At 40.0% G+C, this 20498-nt stretch overlaps 1 protein-coding gene across 1 annotated transcript in view; it reads left to right on the top strand.

Moving 5' to 3' along the window:
* Positions 1–2446: 2446 nt before the first annotated feature.
* The window catches only part of LOC117394828 (guanine nucleotide-binding protein G(olf) subunit alpha), a 153299-nt gene continuing 135247 nt past the window's right edge, over positions 2447–20498 (top strand). Inside the window, exon 1 of the mRNA XM_033993451.3 lies at positions 2447–2956. Coding sequence (XP_033849342.3) covers positions 2473–2956 — 484 coding nt within the window. The 5' untranslated portion in view covers positions 2447–2472. The remainder of the gene's footprint in view (positions 2957–20498) is intronic.

Raw genomic sequence — 20498 nt, forward strand, 5'->3', positions numbered from 1 at the left:
ACGGAATGACCCAGTCTCCCGGCTGGTACTGGAATGACAAGACTTGTTGCCACTCAAACAATTATTATTATAATAACAGCTATTCAGACACTTATATAAAACTAAGTGCATATGAGAGTGACACTTTGTATTAAAGTAATTTGTCACATGTGGTAAGACTAAAGTAAGAACAATACCATCTTGAGTCAGTCATTATAAACTGGTGGAACTTTGCCAGTACCTGGATGATTGGCTTGAAACCTTATCAGCATTCTTCATGAGTCATTACTAACAACAAGATATGTCTGTTGATATGTCGTTAAACAGTGGCCTGGATACAGAGTTAATTGGGAGCATTAAAATTTGTTTTCACACAAATAAAACCAAAACTTGGTTTGAAATAAACTGCCTGTTTCAATTATCACTTATATTTACCATTATCTTTGCTCATCTTATATTGCACTGGCAAACAAATAACAGGAATAATAAAGTTGTCATCTTAGGGTACCATGGGTAAGCACCCCATAATTGCAGAAGCTATGTTGTGTAAAACAAATACGTATAATGAACATATAAATGAATGAATGAATAATTTAAAGAACGACTGGTGTTGCCGTTACAGGAAGACTGAGATAGTAAGTTAGCTTAAATCATTACCATAACAGCTATTCCTAATGACAGCATTGTTATAGCAATGACTGAAAGTCTATGTAATTGTTATATCTCAATATAATATAAAAAGTATATTTTGTGTACATCTGGATTTTTATTCAAAAGTGTTTCATTAACAGGATAAGCGAAGATTGGCACTGGCTTTAAATTTGCTGCCAACAAGCACTCCCCTATGTGAGGCTTGTGTTTACTGAAATACTGCATTTCTTTCTCCAGCTCTCCTGCGCATCTCAATTTTCCCTTATTTACATTTAAAGTTGTGGTAGTGACTCCACCAGGTTAGGGGGGAACAACAGACAGTCAGAAGTGAGACTGAAATGCCACTGTAAGAAATTATTGACTGAATCAATAAAGCTGTTTTTTGACCTGCAACATTTACTAGCTTTACAGAGTAAGTAGCGGTATACATCCCCACGTGTTTAGGTAACTTACCTGTAATTTGTCTTTTCATTGTTAACATCCTGACAACTTTTTACACATAGCTTTATGTTAAAAAGCTATTTTCAAAATGGCCACTCTAGTGCACCAAGGTTTGAGATCTGTCCTCGAAATCACTGTAGGAGTGAGTAAAAAAAAAAAAAAAAAAAAAAAAAGCCCAAAACACCAAGTGCTCTGGCTTTTCTGTTCCATACCACATCATGGATCATTATTACTGTGTTACTTATTTGACGCAATAATCCTTATACCATCAGTGCACTAGAGTGGCCTGTTTTATGTGACCTGGTACCAAACCAAATTCCTTGTAAGAAAATAATAAAAGAGCAATGGCTTGTGCTGAAAAGCATTAAAAAGCCTTCTTCTGAACAGGTACCAGTCTGTCTAAGATTTTGCGTAAATTAAATAATTAATTTCAAATAATGCAACAGAGAAACTTTTCTTAATTAAACACAAAAGAACAGGTGGAGAATTAAACGTTTCTCTGCACAATGAAAAGGGACTATTAAAAAAAATGAAGAAAAATAAAATTTGTTAGCACTTTGAACATCGGGATAGTAAGGTGGAATTGTTAGAAAAAGATATGCTGTGGTTTCAGTAAAATAACTTACAAAGAAAATGGCCCAGAAGGTTTGCCTTAAAAGCGTGCCAAATCCCAAACCATAATGCACATGTTGCTGGCATTTTACAAGTCTCTTTAAACAGTAACATTAAAATTAATTATTTAATTCACATCAACTCTTAGATGGACATCTAGGGGATACAGGCTTATTTGATTTGAAATTGCCCTATAGTTTGTTTGGTTAAAATGTTATAATCTTATAATGAAATGCATTAAGTGCATTAAATGTTTCCCTATTACGTTTCGTGATATTGCTGTACTTTTTATGAGAAGTTATTTTGGTGAAATAATTAAAGTTCATACACTTGTCAACCACTCTCTTTGCTTGGCTGTATTATATTGTCATGCAGAAAAACGTAATCTTTGCAGTACCTCGAAATAACTTATTTTCCTCTTTTTTCTGTCTTCGGTATATTTTTTCAATGGTTGTTCTTTTGGTTTATTTACGGTAAGAGGCACCAGTGATGTCCACTCTGTATGTGTGTGATCAGGTGATCCACCAACTACGGAACACAAGCTGACTGGAGAAAATGCAAAATGGAATATAGCAAATGTGAGGACATAATTTACTCACCTTTTAGACTTAAATTTGGATTTAAATCCTATTTTTGGAGCTACAGAGTGATAATGAAACGCTAAAGCCCAGTGCTTGTTTTGTGTGTAGAAGGACTGTTTTTAAATTTATATATATATATATATATATATATATATATATATATATATATATATATATATATATATATATATATATATTAAAAGAGAATATGGGGTTGTGTTACAGTCTGCGTCCGCGTCTATTTGGTGAACCTAGTGGGTCTATCTCTAGTAATGCTAATACCTCGGACTCTGAACAGCCGCCCGACCCTAGTACTGTGCCACTCCGTGCAGAGGACCTCCGCCACGGGGACACAGGGGGATATGGCGAGACGCTGCCCCTCCGCGACTGCCAGATCCGCCGCGGGGACGCCGGCAAACTGTCCGCTGGGCACCGCCGTGGGGAGACTACTGTCAGTGTGCTGATGCAGAATGGAGGTGGTGAAGGAGGGAGAATCGCAGGAGCGGAGCGCGACCTACAGTTGCAGCTTTTGAAGAAGCACAGCAACCAGAAGCAGCAGAAAGACTGGGACAAACTGCGTTTCGAGGAGAAGGAAGCCGAAATAAATGCAAAGAAAGTCAGCAAAAACATTGACAGAGCACTGAAGGAGCAGAAACGAGAATACAAGCAGACACACCGGCTGCTGTTACTGGGTAGGTGCTGCAACTGCACGCGTCTCTGTGTAGTAGTACAGATACAAGCTGTCATTGTCTGTGAGTCTTGAGGCATTACCCCTTTCATGGCATCATTTTATTCTTATTGTTTATTTTTTATTTTTGTGGGTTACGACATTCTTCGGTTTACACGATTTGAACCTCGTCAACCTGACAAAAACTTAATTTCGGAAGGTTATTCGAAAAGCCGAGTCTTTTAAAATGCATATCATGCACTGATGAAATTTACAACAGCATTCAGGGCGGTATGCACTGAGGAAGTGCTCGGTGGACTGGAGTGTCACAATTAATTTATTGTGTGTTAACTGAATAAAACAGTAGTGGCATAGATTGCATTATTAGTAGTCGTCGTAGTATTAATACGAAACAGGTCGCTTATCAAGTAATATAACATATTTCTACACCGTTTAATAAATAACATGTATTAAATATGTAAATTGTTATGCCAATCAGGTAAATCCTTCCAAGTCTGCGGTGGAGAGGTCGAAACAGAATTATTATTATTTATGTAGGGTTAGCCCTTGTTTTGCAAACTGTAGTGCTGTAATTGCGTTGTACACTACAGTACTGTTTTCTTTCTGAAAAGAGAAAAACGCACGCTTATGTTACAAAATTAGAAATAAACACTTTAGAAATGTACTGTAATACAAGTGTTACTTAAAGTATTCGGTAATTATTCATTGTTTTAATTATGTAACATCGACAAGTGTTTTACACATTAAAGGGCAACCACATTGTAACAACACCCTATGACCCGACCCACCAAGAGGCGCAAGACTTGCCATGTTTGTTTTGTAAATACGCCTTTTCTTAATTTGGCAATAATAGGCCCATATTTTAGAAAATGTGATTATGTAATTGCTCCTTAACTGAAGTCATCATTTTTATTTTTATTTATTTATTTTTATTTTTTGGCGTGCTTTTTCTCTACCTCAACATTACAGGTGCAATAGCAGGTTCACAGACATGATGGATTTCAAAATTGCAAAACCAAATTGCCTGACTTCAACAGCCCTGATCCGCATGTAGTTCAACCACAGTTTGAAATGCCTGTGAACCTGGCGAACCTGCTCTGCATCTATAAATAAATACATGCAGAGGTAGAGAGTAAGAACAGCAAAAAAAAAAAAAAATACATTATATCGTCAGTAGTTCTACAGCAGTTACATTATGAAAATGCAAAATGTTTTGTCTGCCACAAACTTCACAGTTGACTTTACAGGTAAGTAGATGAGACACAGACTTCTATGAGAACTCTCTTGCACATACTGGTGGTTATCACTGTGTTTTTGAGGTGTGGCCATCTCTTGATTATATGCTGCAATACAAAGTTGTTTTGCTTTTAAGTGTGAGTACTTTGCGCCTTGTTGCCTGCATGAATTAAGCAGGAATAGATGTCCGCGCTAGTCCTGCACCCGGCCCTGGGCTTCAAAACTGCTTCAGATTCTGTGAGTATATGAAGGCAGTTATCCACCTGTCTGTATGTCAAACTTAAATTTCTATATGTGCGTACAGTTTTTATACATCATGGTGATCAACTCGTTCAGTTTTCTTGATGGCTCTACTATAATTTTGTATTTACAGTCATGGCTTGGGATAAACGTCACTCACAAGCTTGTTTATTTTCTTTCAAAATGCCTTTCAAATTCCAGTAGTATGGAGACCACAGTACTCTTTTGGCTTGTGCCTGGCCCAGACTGGTGTTTGCAGTAATACTTTTGCCAAATGCATATCTAGAATTCACATGACATGCATTCCACAGTCATCAATATTATAGAGAAAAGAGTATTTGTAACTTTAGAAAAATCTAAACAGACCACAAGTCTGTAGGAGTTGTATCGTGTTTTTGTGTATGCCTAATATATCCTGCAACCATTTTTTGAGCATTCACTGTGTTTCTGCATCTGTTGCCCCTGCTGCAAGTTTAACCTACGCGGCAATGCCAGTAGGGATAACCGTTGTTATGTCTATGCTGTACCTCCTATACTCAATAAATAATTTGGCATAATTTGCAGTAATCAAGATATTCATTGGCAGGGGCTCCTGAGTAATCTGGTAAAGGCGCTCCGCGTGGAGTGTAGGATGTGCCCTATAGCCTGGATGTTGCCGGTTTGAGTCCAGGCTATTCCACTGCCTACCGTGAACGGGAGTTTGCCTACCAATTGGCCGAGCGCTGCCCGGGGGGGGGGGGGGGGGGCTTTGATCGGCCAGGGTGTCCTCGGCTCACCGCACCAGCATCGTACTCTGGCCGGGCGCCTGCGGGCTTGCCTGTAAGCTGCCCAGAGTTGTGTTGTCCTCCAATGCTGTAGCTCTGAGGTGGCTGCATGGTGGGCTTGCAGTGTGAAAAGATGCGGTCGGCTGACGGCACACGCTTCGGAGGACAGCGCGTGTCCATCTTCACCACTCCTGAGTCCGCGCGGGGGTGGTAGTGGTGAGCTGAGCCTAAAAATGATTGGCTATTCCAAATTGGGAGAAAAAAATGATAAACACAATTGGCGACTACTAAATTAAACAAAATATATATATATATATATATATATATATATATATATATATATATATATATATATATATGTATACTGTGTATATATATATATATTCATTGGCTTTATTTTGGACCAGTTGTGAAGGGTATTGAACATAGGTCAACACCTGTTAAAAAATGTGTTTTGCAGCACATATTGTGAATATTGATCATGGGGATTTACTTTTTCATGATATTGATAATTTTACAGTACTTATTGTGAATATTGATCATGGGGATTTACTTTTTCATGATATTGATAATTTTACAGTACTTATTGTGAATATTGATCATGGGGATTTACTTTTTCATGATATTGATCATTTTACAGTACTTATTGTGAATATTGATCATGGGGATTTACCTTTTCATGATGTTGATAGTTCTAAGTATTCATTTACAACTGTGGCGAGGGATATTTATTTGTCTTCTTGCATTTACAAAACTAAATTGCAAAAAATGTCACCTGTTTACGTATTTGCAGTGCACATATTTATCTGTAACAATAGTTAGCATTTTGGGTTGGTTCTAAAAATAAAAAATGGTGTTTCTTTTGGAATAGTTGTGAAAGTTCTGTTCGCATGTGTTTGTGACAATCCCTGTGCAGACACTCAAATAACCACAAAGTATGTTTGAACTTTTAATTTATAGTTTTTGTAAATCAAAACTATAAGGTATGGATGTCGCAGACACACAGAGATCTGTTCAGTCTCTGATGGCACCGCATTTTTTTCAGTCTTTAATAAAAACTGTTTAAAACTATTTTTACGAACAATTCTCAGATACAACAAAAGGAACCTCTATGCTACCGTATCTTCACAGTAGTCAGCAGTCAGCAGCATGCCAGCAATAAAACAAATTCCCAGACAAGTGGTCCCAGCCAATAAACTATACCTGAGGCAGGCTTTACAGTAAGGGTTCTCAAGACAGTAACACATTTTTACACGAGCAGAATGTGGATGTTGGTCATGGTTTACTTTCATATAGTTCTAAGATTGTATTTATAGTTATGCCGGTGTACTTTATTTTGTATCTTGTATTGCTTTTTTAAACACTAACTTGCAAACCACGTTCACATATTTACTGTGCAATGACAATTGTACAACTGTAACCTGTGATATCTAGTTTGGATAAATACAAGCCACATTCCACACTTAACAAAAGCAAACATGGCACTTAGCAACAGGAGGCATACATTCCTTCCTTCAAAGCGATTGGTCATGTGACTGATAGTCAATTCCAAGTCTTACTGTACTGCTACAGTAACTTCCTGTTAGCTTTTAGATAATATCTCCTTCGACAGTAAATGGAAAACAAAGCATTCTAAGTTTGCCAAACTCGATTTAAAGTTATAGAGGCTGTACTGCTTAAAGGTTCTTTGATATAAGGATGCTAGGGTCCAGCAGAAGTGTGAAACCTCTTAAGATCTAGACAAACTGTAGTTAACCAGGTAATGGTTTACATTACCAATCTCGACTTGACCACTTTTTGTGTACAGCCTTCCATGAATTAGCTATTTACAGTTGGACACTCTATTTAGCTTGTAATGCATGCAGTTCAAGCCAGAAAGTACTGCATTCTTTATCAAACCTGCCAGCAGTCCTATGGACACATACCTGTGAACCCACACTACAGGGGACATCTGTACACTTTGGTGTCCTGAAAAGGAGACAATTATCTATTCAGGAGTACCAAGATACATATATTTAGTGAGCAAGTGAGTTAAGTGTATATCTGGCAACAAACTCCCCATCCCCAGTTGTACTGCTTAACATTTCAGGGTACCATTCTACTTGAGATGTCTCGCTCATTAAGGAGATAGTTATCTATTCCGCGATACCAAGATATTTAGTCAGTAAAGGGTATGTGAGGAAAAAGTGTGCAATACAATCCCCACTCCTCGTCTTGCTGTAAATCATGTGTTTCCAAACTTTTGAACACTACTGTGTATATAAGTTCAAATAACCCCCTAAAAATAAACCCCCTATCCCTGATTAAAAAGTGTCTCCATGACTTCCTTCATTCCTGTCATGCGGCTGGAGCTGGAGTGAAACATGAATGGGGTCCTGATTTGTTACATAACCTTGAACCTGTTTGAATGATTCATTCCCATGCTAGGCAAGTAAATACAAAAATGCTGCAAAAAGCCCAGATAGGGCAGTAAGCTGTAGGAACAGTTTGTAAAGTAAGTTGCTTCAGTATTGAGATACAGTAAGTGCTGAGCCGACTGTTTAAAGTGTCATACGGTAAGACAGAAGCTCGGCTGCTAGAGAGCTTGTCTGAGTTTGCATCTGTATAAAGGGAAGCTCAGCTTCCTCTTTAAAAACCAGAAGACCGCAACCTGTTTCGTTATTCTGTGTCGACAAACAATAAATCTTTTGGTCTCTCTAACCGCTGTCTGTCCTGTCACATCAGACTACAATGAAAGTTCATGGATCCAGAGGGGTAAGGGACCATTTTGAATTGCACAGAGAAGGCTTTGGATACTGCAGCCCTGCACAGGGGATCTGGGAACGTGCTAGAAAATCATTGAGTAATGTCTTATTCCCCCTGGTCAGTTTTGTAAAGCAAATAACATTTCAAATGACTGCACCTACCTTTCTTATTTGCACAATTCACAATTGGGTTATGGTCCGTTTCAGGTCAAAGGAAAAGTTTACTCAAATTAAATGTGCTGAAACGTGATCTGCTGCGCAAGACTTACATATCACAAACCTTTTTAAAATTAATCTTTTTATTTAATGCTTTATAAATATGCATGCTGGATCTGTCAGCGCAGTATGCACCGATTTAGACATGTTTTTTTACCGTGATACTGCAAAGAAGGAAAATGCACAAACCTTTTTTTGTCTCATATACTTAATGCAAATCAAAGAAATACAACTGCTGAACCTTTTTCAAATGACACAAGTAATAAAATAGTGTGTGTATTCTACATTATTCTGTTCTGGACAAACTGCTTACAATAATTCCTGAACTTCTAGTAAAAATTCAGTCACATATTGATTCCTTTCATTTACCATTACATTCACAATAAGACTTAAATTATCTTTGCTAATTTGGGAGGAGGCCAATGCAGAAAACTGAAAGACAGTTACAACTGAATAAGCATTTATTCACCACTTTGAGGAATCCTTTAATTGGGGACTGGTAACTCTTTAAGACAAACACATACACAAGGGAGGGAGATCGAGAGAGAGTGAGTGCACACAGAGCAAGCATAGGTTAATAGGTGTGGATGATAATTTCTCTATTTTTTATTGTTTTTTATTCCATATGTCTAAATATTTTCTTCTGAAGATTTATGTAACTGGATTGAGAGTTCCTAAAAAATAATTTGCTTACGATTAATAATAATAATAATAATAATAATAATAATAATAATAATAATAATAATAATAATTAAAAAACAGGATTTATTTGTCATGTTCAGATCGTGTAGTTTTAATGCAAAATTGTGTATAATAGGGGTGCGGAAAATCAAAGGCTTACTGTATTGTTTTTTTGTTTTTTTCCAACAAGTGTTGGTTTTTTATTTTCCGCTGTCTTCAGAGCTCTCAGTCCAGGATTAATAGTTACGATGCGATGGGTGCATCCTGAGACGTCATTAAAGTGCAGTGTGTTGCAGGGAATAAAGCTGTCCCTGTGGTCACGATTATGAAGAAGGGCAAGAAACAGCCAGTGCTCTAAAAACTGCTTTGTAGTGCCACTCTGTATTTCATAAATATTAATGATTATTTCAGCCAGTCAGTTTCTGAGTGGCCATTATCCTACTATATATGCTCAGTAAAAGCTAACAGCAATTAAGAACTGGTATTAAACTGCAATATAAATTACAAGCAGCCAGAAGCAATCCAGTACTTGTCAGTTTAGCAGTTTGATCCGTTCCTGGGTTTATTATGTGAGTTTAAGACCTGAGCTTGTTGCCTATACGGTGCAGCTAATCAAGCTCACAGTAAAACCTGGACTGGGAGAAAGTGCTATGCAAAAGGAGTTACATTTGCATCCCTGTTATGGCATGGGCCCCATAATAGCATGTTTTGAGTACTGTGTAATGATAAGAGCAGAGGACTTCACAGCCAGAAAGTACAGTGTAATAGTATCACTCTGTGTGTGCCCTTTGCTCAGACATTGACTTCCTTCTGCTTCCCTTCTATCAGCTTTAAAATGATGCAGACAAAAATCCAACAATCCAATAACTAAGTAATGACTGAGCATTAAACGTGAACTCAAAAGAACCCCCACAAAAACAACACAGAAGTGATAATTCCATAGATACAAGACAGCTGGGATTTGTGTATCCCCGAATAGAGATACTGTATTTCGTATGAAAATTGACAGACTACACAATAATCAAAGTAAATCTTCATTATTTTCTATATTGTTTAGATATTTTGGTTATCTGGTTATGTACCCAATGTATTCCATCAGGATTTACATTGTAATGGGTTTCACCAGTGTATGGTCGCCAAAAAAATGAAGATATTGGCCTAAGGCTTTCTAACCTATACTCAACTGCAGTCAATAAAAAAAGGTATTTAGGCATATCATTCTCTGTGATGTAGGTAAAGTCAGACATGGCTGTGGATTTTGTTTTGTTTTGAGAATGTATTTTCTTTTCTTTTCAATCGCCTTCTAAGAGCTGTTCTGTTTTCTATTGTAACGCCTGCTGGAATCACCTGCTTGGGTGTGAAAGGTATACAGTCAGTAGGTAGCTTTGCGGTGGGGTAATCCGGTTCACTTTTCTACACTGGCAGGGTTTTCATCTGATTTTAAACTTGATTCTTGTTCCTGTGGCAGATACTTTAAAAGTTTGAAAGGAATATGTTTTTTTTTTGATAACTTAGATTCTGTCCAGGAGGGTGAACTTCAAACATGCTTCAGAACATTTTGCAATGGCAACTCCAGTGGTTTGTATTGTATAGAAATATCAAGAGTGACTTTGAAGTTGGACACACGTACGGGGGTAATGACAACTGCAGAATGATTGCAGTGTGAACTAATGTACAGAAGTACCAATTGGTTTTGGTATTCACTCTTCCCCCTGAATGGGCCATGCGAAAATAACCTGTATTTCCTGTGGCAGTGTTTTTTCAAGTGTAGAAAAATAAATTACTTGAATGCTAAAAGATCATTCGGTGATTAACCACACTATCAGGTGAGAACTACTGTACAGTACAGTTGGTATTCCCTGATATATTCTAAATGTACTGTATACCAGTAGATTATATACTGATGCACAATGAAAACGCAACAGTCTATGTTTTACATCAATAGCTCATTGGGCATGTACATAATGTTATTTACATTTTAAATAGTGAGCAGATAGGTTTGTTGATTGTTTGAGTAGTATTGTTCCTTGGGATAACAAAATACTGAGCTGAAGTCATGTGATTTCATAAAAATGCCTGGTGCTCAGTGTTTGGTATTTGAGTTGAGTTAAAATTGCCAAAATTAGTTGATTAAGAATCTGTATAAATAGCCATTTGAAAAGACATGATTTTACTTAACGCTAGAACAGCAAAAGATACGACCGTGTCCCGCTTGAGTAATGAAGATCGCCTGGTTGCTATCGGCATGATTGAGGCGGCCTGTCCGTGAGAGAAGTTATCCGGAGTTCTGCTTCAACAATCAGCAGACTAGTCCAGTGAAAGCAGGAAACCGGCTCTGTGAGGGACAGGCCACGTCCTGGAAGGCAGAGGGTCACCACACCGGCCCAGGACCGTCACATCCGTCTGATCCATGTGCATAATCGTTTTCAGACTGCAGTGGCTACAGCTCGAGAAATTCCAGGAAGAAATAACCTGCGCATCAGCAGAATGACTGTAGCTCGCCGTCTGCATGAAAATGATTTGCATGCTTGGAGGCCATTCAGGGGTAACACGTTGACAGCTGAGTGACAAAATCACCATCTTCTGTGTGCCAGAGAACATCTGAGTTGGCGGCAGAGAGAGTGGTGGAGGGTTTTATTCACCGATGAATGCTGTTTTGCCCTTGAAAGACCTGACGGAAGACAACTTTGTAATGTTTTCATTTTGACAGCGTGCCACATTTCGTACTGAAAAGTTTTCATGATTCTTTGATCTATATTTTTGTTTACATTTTCTGTGATTTTGTTTGATATCTATGTTTAAAATATTTGATTAAATCCATTATATGTATATATATATATATATATATATATATATATATATATGTGTGTGTGTGTGTGTATATGTATGTGTATATATATATATATATACAGTGCCTTGCGAAAGTATTCGGCCCCCTTGAACTTTGCGACCTTTTGCCACATTTCAGGCTTCAAACATAAAGATATGAAACTGTAATTTTTTGTGAAGAATCAACAACAAGTGGGACACAATCATGAAGTGGAACGAAATTTATTGGATATTTCAAACTTTTTTAACAAATAAAAAACTGAAAAATTGGGCGTGCAAAATTATTCAGCCCCCTTAAGTTAATACTTTGTAGCGCCACTTTTTGCTGCGATTACAGCTGTAAGTCGCTTGGGGTATGTCTCTATCAGTTTTGCACATCGAGAGACTGAAATTTTTGCCCATTCCTCCTTGCAAAACAGCTCGAGCTCAGTGAGGTTGGATGGAGAGCATTTGTGAACAGCAGTTTTCAGTTCTTTCCACAGATTCTCGATTGGATTCAGGTCTGGACTTTGACTTGGCCATTCTAACACCTGGATATGTTTATTTGTGAACCATTCCATTGTAGATTTTGCTTTATGTTTTGGATCATTGTCTTGTTGGAAGACAAATCTCCGTCCCAGTCTCAGGTCTTTTGCAGACTCCATCAGGTTTTCTTCCAGAATGGTCCTGTATTTGGCTCCATCCATCTTCCCATCAATTTTAACCATCTTCCCTGTCCCTGCTGAAGAAAAGCAGGCCCAAACCATGATGCTGCCACCACCATGTTTGACAGTGGGGATGGTGTGTTCAGGGTGATGAGCTGTGTTGCTTTTACGCCAAACATAACGTTTTGCATTGTTGCCAAATAGTTCGATTTTGGTTTCATCTGACCAGAGCACCTTCTTCCACATGTTTGGTGTGTCTCCCAGGTGGCTTGTGGCAAACTGTAAACGACACTTTTTATGGATATCTTTAAGAAATGGCTTTCTTCTTGCCACTCTTCCATAAAGGCCAGATTTGTGCAGTATACGACTGATTGTTGTCCTATGGACAGAGTCTCCCACCTCAGCTGTAGATCTCTGCAGTTCATCCAGAGTGATCATGGGCCTCTTGGCTGCATCTCTGATCAGTCTTCTCCTTGTATGAGCTGAAAGTTTAGAGGGACGGCCAGGTCTTGGTAGATTTGCAGTGGTCTGATACTCCTTCCATTTCAATATTATCGCTTGCACAGTGCTCCTTGGGATGTTTAAAGCTTGGGAAATCTTTTTGTATCCAAATCCGGCTTTAAACTTCTCCACAACAGTATCTCGGACCTGCCTGGTGTGTTCCTTGTTCTACATGATGCTCTCTGCGCTTTAAACGGACCTCTGAGACTATCACAGTGCAGGTGCATTTATACGGAGACTTGATTACACACAGGTGGATTCTATTTATCATCATTAGTCATTTAGGTCAACATTGGATCATTCAGAGATCCTCACTGAACTTCTGGAGAGAGTTTGCTGCACTGAAATAATTTTGCACGCCCAATTTTTCAGTTTTTTATTTGTTAAAAAAGTTTGAAATATCCAATAAATTTCGTTCCACTTCATGATTGTGTCCCACTTGTTGTTGATTCTTCACAAAAAATTACAGTTTCATATCTTTATGTTTGAAGCCTGAAATGTGGCAAAAGGTCGCAAAGTTCAAGGGGGCCGAATACTTTCGCAAGGCACTGTATATATATATATATATATATATCTCAAAATCACCACCCCAGAAGTGGTATATATCATTGGAACCGCACATCCCGAAGTGGTTTATACCGCTTATAACACGGCTACCTGTCATTTGGGGAATGAAAAATAATTAGAATAATTAAAACACATTTTAAATTATTACACAAACAGAAATTTTTATTGTGTGTACATCCGCAGTGTAATATAGTCCCAGATTTTATTTAATTAATTATTCGCTTATAAAAAATAAATTGCACATGTTTGTTTATTGTGAATTTCTGCATCAAAAGTGTCATCTCACTAGAAACTAACTCCTTGTGATGATGGGCAGAGTTTCAAATGACACTAAGGAAGTAAAGGGAGCAGCTGCGACGGAGGTTGAAGCCGGATCTTGAGGTAAGTTTGTGAACTCATTATATGCGAGGCACACATATTCTAGTATGTTTTCATCCTTTTGGATCTCAAAAGATGTTTTTGTTAGTTGTCGGGCACCCTCTTGTACAAGTCGTGCCAGATTAAGTTGATGATCAAATCAGACTTTACGCGCCAATCTGACCGCGGTGTCAGGGGACAGTCCCTCCGTTTCCCGCAGACGGTTAAAATCCATTCCAGTGTGTTGGGTCGTATTTTTAAAGGGGCACGAACCCGCGAGTGGGTGAGTTTCTTTTACATTTGGTGGCAGCGTGTGTGGGCGCCCCTACGACCCAAAAGAAAATGGATTTTAAAGAACTGATTGACAGGATCAATGCTCCCTTTACTTCCTTAGTGTCATTTGAAACTCTGCCCATCATCACAAGGAGTTAGTTTCTAGTGAGATGACTCTTTTGATGCAGAAATTCACAATAAACAAACATGTGCAATTTATTTTTTATATTTTCCTACAGATGTCAGGACTGCCCAGTCCCTGACCACATTCCGGCGCCTCCTTAAGACTCACCTCTTCAAAGAGCACCTGTAGAACTCCTCTGTTTGTATCCTGGGACACTATCACCCTTCATGTAAATGTGCTTTATTTTGCTCTTATCAGCCCCTATTTTACTGCATTTAATCCTGTACTTCAGAATACTGTAACCTGCCAAGTTTTTAACCTGTAGTACTTTGTATTTAATCACATCCTGATGTAACTATCACTATTTAATCATATCCTGATGTAACTATCACTATTACCTGCTGTATTATTGAATTGTGGTTTGTCAAACTTGTACTTTACTTGAACAAAAGTTATTGTATTTCTTGCTCTTATTGTATTACTTGTATTGTAACGCTTGAAATGTTTTTGCCTACGATTGTAAGTCGCCCTGGATAAGGGCGTCTGCTAAGAAATAAATAATAATAATAACACCGCTGCTCAGAAAGAGCAGACAAAGAAGTGGAGACAGGAGTTGGGGCTACCTGATCCCACCTCTACCACCAAATGTAAAAAACTCACCCACTAGCGGGTTCGTGCCCTTTTAAAAATACGACCCAACACACTGGAATGGATTTTTACAGCGCTGTTGCGCTATTTTTTTTTAATGAACACGAAACAAAACAAACCACAAAATAAACGCCTAGCTCTGTACGAGCACTAACTAACACACAGGAACACCCTGACTAACACGGGACAGCTACGCTGTTTCCCCTTCCTTACAAAACACAGGTTTGACACAGCACTTACTTTTTAATTCACGACTGCCAGGAAGCAGAGCACTTCTTTCTGCCTCCTTCTCCTCAGCAGCCCCTAGCAAAATGACTGCTCTCCTTTAATACCCTGCACCTGGTTTTAATTTAATAATAGCTACCAGGTGCAGGGGATAATTAATAATAAAACAATTAACAAATAAAATTAAACAAAGCAGTACAAACAATTAAACTAAACCAATGTGCATTTTCACATGTTTTTTTTTTCTTCAGGGAGGCCTTAACCCCCTCCCTGCTATCTCACTATATATATATATATATATATATATATATATATATATATATATATATATATTACACACACACACACACACACATGGTCATGTGATTCTGTTTAACCAATCAGAAGTTGTTAGTTTTCCAAGCCGTGTTATAAATATATTTATAAAATGGCTTGGATAAATTAAGTGCTGTGATTAGCTGAACAAGATCACATGACCATGCGGTAATTGTCTTACCGCATGGCTATACATCATAGACCAACTTACTTACCTGATCTATTAATATTCCTACCCCTTAAAAGTAACAATTATCTAAACAGTGTTTCTGTAGGTAAATATGTCAACATACAATTGAAACAGCATTTAATTCACTCAACAATCTCTGTCACTAGGAATTACATAAAAATTGGCAAATATACTGTGGTATTTATTTAGTCAGAGAACAGAGCAAAGAAAACTCTGAGGCAAGCAGTAGCACTATTCAAAAGCCATCTGAGAAATCACCATGCAAGTCTCACTCAGCATGTAATATATACAGTATATGCAGCAGCGGCATCTACTTATTAAACTAAATATCGCCTTATGAAACGGACTAGCGAGTATGCAATGTTTGATTTCCATTACACGAGAGTAGATGTTAAAACTTCATGCTGATTTGAACTCGGCTCTCGCCAAGATAAGCACCAACTAAGACGTAGCTTTACAGTAAACTAATGTGATCCATATGCGTCTCCATCCATTTACGTTTCCTTCCATATGATGATGTAGATATCCTTCTGTCTGGTGTTAATGGCTGAAGTGTAATGCTGGCTCCGGGGATCAACCACAATGCAGTCTCCCCAGCATGACAACCGTCTGGATTGAGCTAAGTAGGATACATCTCTGGGGTCTTCAAGTGGGCACCTTCCATCCTCAGTGTTTCGTCGACTAGCCCACGACACCTCAAGAGGGCTCGACGGTGATTCTGGCGTCCCAGCATCACCCCCCTCCGTCCCCCACTCAACTCAGCCCAGCTTACTTACCTGTCCCCAGCCAGAATCTTTCCGTCTCAACCACAGCCAGTTGCTGCTCCTCTCTGCTGCTTCAGAAAAGTTCTTCACTGTGCGACACAACTCTTGGCCACTGGATCCGACGTCTCTGAGAAACCGGGTTGTTGAGTGTGCCACAAATCCTCGACAACCCACTTCCACTGGGGTAAACCCGAACTCTCCATCCTCGCTGTTCCGCTTCAGTGGCTAGTTGAGCATACCGCAGTTTCTTCCTCTCATACGCCTCATCTACAGCGTCCTCCCATGGCACTGTTAACTCTACCAGGTGAACAAGGCGTGCTGATCCAGACCACAAGACAATATCTGGTCGAAGGTTAGTGGTGGCAATCTCAGGTGGAAAAATAAGCCGTTGACCAACATCTGCCAGCATATTCCAGTCTCTAGCAGCTTCCAGTTGTCCTGGGCGAGGATTGGTTTTAACACTTTTTCTTGGTGGTTGCTCTCCTGGGCGGAGGAATGTTGTCTTTTGTGTGTAATGTTTTGATGGAACAGGTGGCAACTTATTGGTCATGTTACGCTTGTCTTCCAATGCTAAGGCCAAACATCGCAGCACCTGGTCATGGCGCCAAGTAAACCGTCCTTGGCTAAGAGCCACCTTACATCCTGTCAAAATGTGCCTTAATGTTGCAGGTGATGAACACAAAGGACATGAGGGATCCTCTCCTACCCAGAGGTTTAGGTTCTGTGGTGATGGGAGAACATCATATGTTGACCTGATGAGGAAACTGATCCTGCTCTGTTCCATTGACCATAGGTCTTGCCAGCCAATCTTGCGTTGTTCCACACTCTCCCATCTCATCCATTCTCCCTGTTTGGCCTGGGAAATGGCCTTTATACACCTCATCCTCTCCTCCTTCTTTTGCACCTCGTTGACTACCAGCTTCCTTCTTTGAGCTGGGGCCGCCTTGTGCCATGTAGGAGGAGTTGAATTGAAACCAAGACCCCCTCTTCCATGCTGAACTTGCCCCATGATATCACCAATTCGAAGGGCAGCCTTTGCATCTTCCACAGCTTTCTTTGCCGCCCACTTTCTTCCAGTTTTCAACACAGGTGCTGCCTCCCTTACGCATTTATCGCGTGACTCTACTAATGTCATTTCCAGTCTGACCTTGGCGCACTTAAACTCCTCGGTTAGAGCAGAGACTGGTAGCTGCAGTATTCCTTTACCATAAAGTCCCACTCTGCTGAGGCAGCGTGGAACTCCCAACCATTTCCTGATGTATGAACTTATTAAAGCTTCCAGCTTCTCTACTGTTGTCAAAGAAACCTCGTACACAGTCAGTGGCCACAGCAACCTTGGCAGTAGACCAAACTGAAAGCACCAGAGTTTTAGTTTACCTGGTAGAGCGCAGCTGTCTATGCTCTTCAACCCTTCCACTGCTTGTTGTCTAACTTCTCCCACACGAACTGTGTCCTTTAGATCCCCGTCGTACCATCTCCCAAGACTCTTCACTGGCTTCTCAGACACTGTTGGTATTGCCTCACCATTAATGAAGAATGTTTTATCTACTACTTTGCCTTTAATTATAGAGATGCTCCTTGATTTAGTGGGCTTGAATTGCATTCGTGCCCATTCAATGTTATTGGTTAATTTGCCCAATAATCGATTAGTGCAGGCTACTGTTGTAGTCATGGTTGTCATGTCATCCATGTATGCTCGAATTGGTGGTAGTCGCATTCCAGAAGCCAAGCGCTCTCCTCCTACTACCCATTTTGATGCCCTAATGATTACTTCCATTGCCATGGTAAAAGCCAGTGGAGAAATGGTGCATCCTGCCATTATTCCAACCTCTAGGCATTGCCATGTAGTGCTGAATTCTGAAGTTGAAAAACTGAATTGCAAATCTCCAAAATAGGCTTTCACTAAATTTGTTATTGTCATCGGTACACTGAAAAAATCAAATGCTGCCCAAAGTAGTTCATGTGGCACTGAACCATATGCATTAGCCAAATCCAGGAATGTCACATGGAGCTCCTTCCTCTCCTTTTTAGCTGATTGAATTTGTTGCCAGATCACATTGATGTGTTCTAAGCAACCTGGGAAACCTGGAATGCCCGCTTTTTGTATTGAAGTGTCAATGAAGCAGTTCTTTAATAGGTAAGCTGACAATCTCTGAGCAATAATGCTGAAGAAAATCTTGCCTTCTATGTTTAATAGGGAAATGGGACGAAACTGACTGATGCTTGTAGAATCTTTTTCTTTAGGTATAAAGACTCCACCTGCTCGGCGCCATGCTCTTGGTACAACCTGTTTTTCCCATGCCACTTTCATCAATTTCCACAGAATTCGTAGAACTCCTGAAGCACTCTTGTACACTCTGTACGGAACTCCATTAGGCCCTGGAGATGATGAAGCCCTTGCTTTTTTCACAGCTTGCTCTATTTCTTTCCACTTAGGTGCACAGTCCTCCATTTGGTATTCTGGTGGATTGATAGGTGGGATGTCTGACGGAATTGACATAGGCTCCTGCCTTTTTTAATCTGTATGTGTTTCCTCCAAATATCTCTCCAGCTCAACCTTAGATGCTTTTAGTGTGCCATTCTTCTCACTGGTGAATAACTTCTTTACAAATTTGAATGGGTCTTTATAAAAGTTAGCTCTCGCACGCTCCTTCTTTTTGTAGCGTTTCCGTAGGCGCTCAGCTCTGCGCAATGTTGCAAGCTTATCTTTTATGACCCTTTGTAAGAGATTGAGTCCCTCCTTCTGACTTTGTTCTGCTCTTCTCCATTGGTTCCTCAGCTGTCTCCTTTCTCTAACTAAGCGTTCAATCTCCTGCTGCCGTCTAGACTTTCCAGGAATAGTTTGTACTTTTTCCTTCCTTTTTTCAACTCCAAACCTCTCACTTCCATATGCGTAGATGATGTCCCCAAATTTATCCAGCTTCTTTTCAACTGTTCCACTTAATCTTTCCAATGCAACGCAGAGATCTGTGTTTACTGTGTCCCATGCAGTTTTCTCACAAGCTCTTGGCCATTTGACTCCAGGCTTGTGCCCGTTGAGGTTCTTTTCTCTCTTATGCTGGTTTGTCTGACCGGGTTCACAAGGATCATTAGGTTCATCACTAACTGTGTCCATGCAAGTCCTCCTCACATCTATGACAGGGGTGCTGATATCCTGCGAACTGTGGTTTGCTTCCTGTCGCTGGATTTCATTCGACTGACTTGACTGACTTCGTAAGAAGTACTGATCAATGCGAGGCCCTTGTCCCTTCTCCCTCAAGCATTTCATTCTCCCTTGATGAATCTTCAAACCCCTGACCGTTGTCGCCTTGCTCCAGCCGCAGACACAAACCTGGAGTTCCATGTCTTTGTTAACTGCAGATCTTGAACTAGTCTTTTGTGAAGTACTCTCCATACTCATATCCGTTTCCGTTCCTAAGTCGTTAACCGTGTTGTCCAACGTTGAGTCATCTTCCGCCCCCGCTCTCGCAGACTCTAGGGGTATTTTTCTCTTTAATTTCTTAGAAGCCTTGGGCGGGTGTCTCCAGCATCCTGTAAACACAGAGCTAGATACTGCCGACAAGGGTAGCTAACCCTTACCAGCCCCAATGGGGTCTCTTTCCTCCTGTCAGCTGTCTCTCCAGGCTGTCACAAGGTCTTTCCCTTGTTGCCAGCTGCACTATTCACAGCAGTCACTGGACGTATCCAGATCTTCATGATTTCCATTACACGAGAGTAGATGTTAAAACTTCATGCTGATTTGAACTCGGCTCTCGCCAAGATAAGCACCAACTAAGACGTAGCTTTACAGTAAACTAATGTGATCCATATGCGTCTCCATCCATTTACGTTTCCTTCCATATGATGATGTAGATATCCTTCTGTCTGGTGTTAATGGCTGAAGTGTAATGCTGGCTCCAGGGATCAGCTTATTTTGCCTCCCTGGCGCATCAGCACACACAACGGCTGCGATGCTGGCTCCGGGGATCAACCAAAGTGCGGCCTCCCCAGCGCATCAGCATGACAACCGTCTGGATTGAGCTAAGTAGGGTACATCTCTGGGGTTTTCAAGTGGGCACCTTCCATCCTCAGTGTTTCGTCGACTAGCCCACGACACCTCAAGAGGGCTCGACGGTGATTCTGGCGTCCCAGCATCACCCCCCTCCGTCCCCCACTCAACTCAGCCCAGCTTACTTACCTGTCCCCAGCCAGAATCTTTCCGTCTCAACCACAGCCAGTTGCTGCTCCT

Source organism: Acipenser ruthenus, chromosome 3, assembly GCF_902713425.1.
Source record: "Acipenser ruthenus chromosome 3, fAciRut3.2 maternal haplotype, whole genome shotgun sequence".
NCBI lineage: Eukaryota > Metazoa > Chordata > Actinopteri > Acipenseriformes > Acipenseridae > Acipenser > Acipenser ruthenus.